Source organism: Antrostomus carolinensis, unplaced genomic scaffold (assembly GCF_000700745.2).
Source record: "Antrostomus carolinensis isolate BGI_N321 unplaced genomic scaffold, ASM70074v2 scaffold13887, whole genome shotgun sequence".
Classification (NCBI taxonomy): Eukaryota; Metazoa; Chordata; class Aves; order Caprimulgiformes; family Caprimulgidae; genus Antrostomus; species Antrostomus carolinensis.
This window is the reverse complement of record NW_010329695.1, coordinates 54,639-60,941: the sequence shown is the minus strand read 5'-3', so window position 1 is coordinate 60,941 and position 6,303 is coordinate 54,639. Positions and strand designations below refer to the sequence as shown.

Genomic DNA, 6,303 nt, shown 5'->3' with positions numbered 1-6,303 from the left:
CAGCAAATCTACAGATCCCTTGGCCAACAACCCTGATCCTTGGAGTCCCATCATCATTTTGGTCCCAGAGACCAGAGCTGCTCAAGCATCGGCTGCCAGGAGCACTTCCAATGAACGGTGACTTTTCTGGCAAGGAACGAGCCATTTCAAACCGAGGAACTTGGCTGTTTCACTACAAAAACAGCAGGTCAAGTTTAAAGTGAAATTCTTGGACCCCTGCTTTTGTTTCTGTTTTGTTTTGTAGGACAAAGCTGCACCCCAGTTCAGATCCCTTCTCTCCCCATGTACCTCACTTGCTGGACACCACCTGCTTGATGCAGCACTTGTGCTTATATTCACCATCTGGGATGTGCAAGTAATTCAAGATCTGTTAGAAAAGCAACACAATTTTGCTTTCTTTATTACTGAGAAACCAAAGACCTCATGTGACTTTGTAGATGACTTAACACATTTATAGAGCAGGAAGGAAGTTGAGCTGCCCAACTGCTCACTTTGCTTTTCAGTGGGGCGGCTGCTGCAAATTCAACCTTATTAGCTCACAGCTGTGCAGAAGGATCAGAAAAATGCCTGCCCAAGCGACCACTGAGCCCCCCAAATGTTGCTGCTTCAACATCAAGACAACAACAGTGGCTCTAGGGATCTTCCACATGGTAAGTTACAGGACTGAAAGGGGGGACAGGGAGAGGGAGGCAAGAAAAGAGAGGAGGAGGTGAAATCTTTGCAGAAGGTGTCATCATTGCAGATCACAAAGTTTCATGACTGTTGACTTTTCTGTGTTCCCAAAAGAGAAAAAAACAATGATTTAAGAGGGATGGACAAAAGAGGATGTGATAATTTCTCTAAAAACCAGGACAGAGGAGAAGGTGGCAGGGTGGGGGGAGGCAAAAATAAAATTGTACTGGGAAGGTTTTTAAACTACTTTTTCCCTGGCTCTACCAACTGGAGCTCATGGAAACTCACTCAGCTTCCTGTTATCTCCTTGCAGCTTAAACCAGGAGCTCTTACCTGTGTAGGATGTGTAGCTTGGCCAGGGTTCAGCATGGCTACCTGGACCTGTTGGTTAGAAACTGGGCATGACATTGGCAATAGAAACTGTGGGAGTCCTGAAGTTATGGAGGGAACAGGGGTTTGGGCTCCAGGCAAGCAAAGGACAGGTGGGCAAAGCTGTCTCATTTCTCCCTCTCCAGCCAGTTGGACACTATATGCAGCATTTTGGTTTCTGTTTAGATGTGTGGTCATGTTCAGCTGCCAGGCAACTGGTGGAACTGCTGGAGGGTGGGAGCAGATGGCAGTGAGCAGAGCCAGCAGAGCCTGGAGGGACGGTTTTTCCTCTCCACCTGGTTGCACAGAGGTGCTTTCAGGTGGCTTTAAGTCATACAGAGGATGTGGTTTCTTGCACAGCAGAGGCACTTAAAATAGTCCCATATGTTGCACTCTGTGTGCACAGTCATGGGTTGAGAGCCTGCAGGGTGGTTAACGGTTAATAGGGGCTCTTAACCCCCTCCCTGCACAGGAGAAGTGGAGTGAGGGGAGATGTAGCCTGCAAAGATGTGCTGGGCATGGCAGCTGTGCCACGCATGGGAAGGACATGCCATGGTCCTCCTGCAGCACCAGTCTGCTTTCCTGGGGCAGCAGGAGGAATCCAAGCTGCCTGAGCAAATGCTCATGGTTGGAAAAGACCTCATGGGCTTTTGGTGCAGTGAGAGTCATAGAACAGAATCGTAGAATCATTTGATTTTATGATTCTATTCTATGAGTTTCACTGCACCATAGGCCCCTCCTCACTCACACGAAGCCAAGACAGCAATCTGATGTGCTGGTTTCATGGTTATGACTTCCACAATGCCATGCCTGTGTACATCGGTGGAGAATTCAACTCATGAAATGAAAGGCAAAGAAATCTGTAGATCAGCTTAGTTGGTTTTTTGGATAGTAAGTTAGAGGGAAAGCATTCCATGAATGACAGGATGTCATCATAAAGATGCCAGGAGTCAGCACAGCAGCACTGGGGGTTGCTGGAGGCAGTGAGAGAGGGAGTTGGTTGTGCTTGGGCACAGTTCAGCATCTCTGCACCATCCTGGTTTGGGGCAGGAGATGGTCCCGTGCCAGCCCAGAGCAGGAGAGCAGAGAAACTTGGGTCTACATCTCATCTTCATGCAGTGTAAGTGCCAGTATCTTCCCCCTGGCATTACTTGAAAACCAGGTGCTGTAGTGGTGTTTCCATGGTGCATTTTAATCATTTGGGGACCTCAAAAATATTATGAGATTGGTTAAAAGAGTTATGCAATTTTATTATCTCTTTTGCCTTCTGCTTTTTGAGCATCTAGATTACACCCTGAGCAAGATACTTGGCTTTTTGCTACAAGCTCAAAGCTTATAATCACACTGCTTTAAAGAAAAAGGAATTGCTGCATTTCTTGTTCATTCTCATGACCCCAAGACACAAAATTTGAAATATATGAAAGCTGAGAATTTGCAGAGTACAAGCAATTTCTAACAACCCATTAAACACATAGAGCAATCACAGAGGGATGGTCATGAGCTGTTTAGAAATTAGAGCCTCGTAGGAAGTATAGCCAAGATCTGAAGAGGTCCGTGCAAAAGAGGGAAACACAAGACAGGGAACTACAACACATTTTCCCAAGAGGGCTACAAGCCTGCCGTGAGACATGAGCTATCTGTTATCAGTGGTGAAACGGAGATGCAGAAAATGAATTATTTTTTCCTAGCTGGGAGAGTGAATCATAAAAAAAACCTCCTTTGTCTTTCTCAGAAGTCAGCAAACGCTTTGAAATGGGGCACATTTTTCTCATAAATGTTTCACCATTATGCCAGTAACAACAGAGATTCCTGGTTTGCACCAGTACGTGATGGGAGAGAATTGAGACATCATCTCTTGGTGCTGGTAGCAAACAGGGAAAACTTAATTACCAGTGACATCGTATGAAAGATCTGTTAATTCAAAAATATTTTGTGGGTCTGTTGAAGACACCAGGTGAGTTTTGAACAACAAAAGGCAGAGAGCCTTGGAGTGAGCCCTCACAGTGCTCACGGGGAAGAGTTTGCAGAAGAGGTTCAAAGGTCCACTGAGGGCAAGCAAGAGAAACTGCTTTTCTTTGCAAAATGGCAAAAGCAGAAGTCATAGGACTATCTTTAAAACAGATTTGCCCATCACCCACAGGGTGTCTTAAGCACATTCACAGGCAAGGACTTAGCAGAAATAACTCCCCTGATATTTTAATGACATCCAAAATCTCATATTGCAGTCAAAGCCCCCTGCATGTGTCCCTTTTTGCTCTGCCAGGGCATAATTTGGCTTCACCCTTCACCTGACAGATCACAGGCAACATGAACTCACCGTGGGATCTCACCACAGTTTTGGAGAGGATCCTGCAGAGCCACAGCTGGATTCTTGCTCTGCTCTCCTTCTGCCCACGTTGGTGGTCCCTAGTGCCAGGGTTGCCTGGGTAGGAAGCATCCCCATGTCTCTAAATGACAGCTCTTGTGCTGTTCAACCACCCCTTGTGCAGTGACCAGCTGGTGGTTAGGAAGGTTTGGGGTGACTCTCTGAAATGTTGTGGTGCATCATTGCAAAATCAGAAGAGTGATTACCAGAAGATACGTACAAAGTACACAATGTACAAGATCAATGTAGGGCATGAGATGCCAGGGAGCATTAGCAACTAACATGCAAGTTGGGTTTAGACTAAGGAACCAGAGATGCTCTTGAAGACCAGCACTGACCCAGGAAAGGATATGGGGAATGGACAGGAGCAGCCTGAGCCTTCAGCTCTTCAACTCTGCTACTGCTGCTGGCACCTGACAGAGTGACCGTCACTGCAACACCAGAGCCTCTAACTCCCCAAGTCTCCACAGGTCCCAGCATGTCTGTACCTACTGCATCATCACAGTGGGTTTCTTTTATACAGAACCCCTTGGAAACAGTTTGATTTTTGGAGAAGGTTGTCTTTTTTCCATCCCTCTTCTCCACTTTTTTTGATCATGTAGCTGCAGCTGCGCAGAGTGGGGGGGGGAAGAAAAGAGGATTTATAACTCAGCAGTGACTTGGATGATTTGCTACATCAATACTGTTGGTTTGTATCAGTATAAATTATTGCTGTGGGTCCTAGTGATGAATCATAGTGATGCTGGGTGATAGTAATGCCATCAAACACCAGCTCTCAGGCTTTGTGGGGATGTCTTGTTCTCCTATAAATTAGGTTTGTCTCTCTGCTGATCTCTCTATAGACAGTTGAAATAAATTGTGGGCATTCTCAAACGAACGGGGAAGAAGAAGGAGGGGAATGAGAAGGGGATACAGTTGTGTGATTAGCAAAGCTCCAGTGGGTGTTGTGAGGTGACTTGCAGGTGACTCAAAGAAAGCATGGAGGAATTTGTCCTTCTGGTCATCAGCTCCTCCCAGGCAGGAAGAAGTTCAAGTTATTTGACATTAGCTTCAAGACAAGGCCAGAAAGTTGCTTCTGAGCATACAGAATGGGCAGAAGATCTGTAATTCATTCTCTATTAGTCCCTGATTAGAGGCAAAGGAGGTTTTAGAAAGCAGCATGACTGTAGCTTGGTCTGGCCTCTGTCACAGCCGAGCTCTTCTCTTTGTCAGCTCTTTAACTCAAAGAGCAGAGTCTCATCTCTGGGACGTTCCCCATGTCCAGTCCTCACCTGTAGATGTGACTTTTGTTGGTACAGAGCAGTGATTCATTGCACCTTCACCAGGTTATGGCTGACCTGAGATGTTCAGCATACCCCATGCTACTCTCTTGTCCTCCTGGAACATCTCTGTTGCACAAATAAGACGGGGAGAAGGAGGCAGCAGGACAAAAAAGATGAAATGTTTTGAAAGGAAACCAAGTGGGAACTAAAAACACTCCTCACTTCATCCTACCCTGCCAAAACAACCATTTTTTAAATTAAAAGAAGAAAGGGTGAAGGACTGAAACTACAACATTTATACCCAGTGTTATTTGCCTTCAAAGTGCTGGGTGTCACCTGCTTGTGTGCACGGCTGTCAGAAAACCTCACAGCACCCCAACGCACTGCTGGAGCAGCGTGTCACCCTCCCCATTGACCCTGCTCATTATGGCTTCAAGCTCGTCTTGCAGAAAGAACTGAGTGAGGGAAGAAAAAAAAGGAGTAGCCGTCACATGAATGAAGATAAATTATTTGGAGATCAGTCAAGCTGCACATAGTTCAGAAAAAAAAAGGCACATGACACAACCTCTAACAGCAGTTTAACCCTAGTGCAGCTACAGCAAAATCACTCATGTAGCTATTGAACAATCTGATATCAGACAGGCAAGGAGAAAATATGACACGTGTGTTCTTCCAACTCAGACTCCAGACAGTATTTTAAATTCAGAGGGGAGGCAAATGGTGGGACACAGGGTCCCAGTCCCCACTGCAGCAAGAGTGTGGCTTGATAGACACTCACTATCTTGATAGATACTCACATGGGGGATGTACTACAGCTCTTCTGGAAACTGCACTTGCAGCTTGTGGCACAGGAAGTTGATGAATTTGGTTTTGAAGATAGTTTCTAGGTCTCCTGTAGCAAACACAGAGACAGTGGCAGAGTCTGCACTCAGTTCCTGTCTCTGCTGCTGGCCATCCCACCCAGCCTTGCTTCCCCATTTCAGGGCAATGTGAAGTCTTGTTTTCCCTGCTCTTTGTTTCGATGGCTTCCAAAGCCAGCCCTAGCACATCTGACTATGTTACTCCAGCCTGAACTCTGCCTAGATCTTGTACAGCACCTCCAGCCACTGCTCTGCAAAAGATGAAAAAAGATTATTTCTTCTGCTCACTTACAGCTGGATTTGCCTCATCTCCTGCAGTCGCTGGGTTTGTGCTGTTTCCCATACATAACGTTTGAGAACACAAATGCGAACAAGACCACAACAGTTCCGGTTCCTCCTTGCCTGCATCATTTCTTTAAGCAGTTGTTGAAACGAAAGGTTGCTATAGCTATTGTGGAAAAGTTGTTTCAGCTCTACGGTACCACAGCTTGTGTTGATCTTGGTGGCAGATGGCAGATATAAACATGCTTCCTGCATCAGTGTGGCATTCAGAGGACTCACAGACAAAGTTGGCGCAGTCCAGATAAAATGGCTTTTCTCATCCATCTCTTCACATCAACCACTTTGTTGTTGTGGATGGTACTTTTGTTGACGGCTCCTGTCCCTGGAGAAGAGTTTGTAGAATCATAGAATCATAGAATGGTTTGGGTTGAAAGGGACCTTAAAGCTCATCCAGTCCCAACCCCCCTGCCAGCAGCAGGGACACCTTCCACTA

At 46.1% G+C, this 6,303-nt stretch overlaps 1 protein-coding gene across 1 annotated transcript in view; it reads left to right on the top strand.

Annotated features, from left to right (window-relative positions):
- The first annotated feature begins 541 nt into the window (after nucleotides 1-541).
- The window catches only part of LAPTM5 (lysosomal protein transmembrane 5), a 23,256-nt gene continuing 17,494 nt past the window's right edge, over nucleotides 542-6,303 (top strand). The window contains exon 1 of the mRNA XM_010172673.1: nucleotides 542-650. Within this exon, the coding sequence (XP_010170975.1) occupies nucleotides 564-650 (87 nt within the window). The 5' untranslated portion in view covers nucleotides 542-563. The remainder of the gene's footprint in view (nucleotides 651-6,303) is intronic.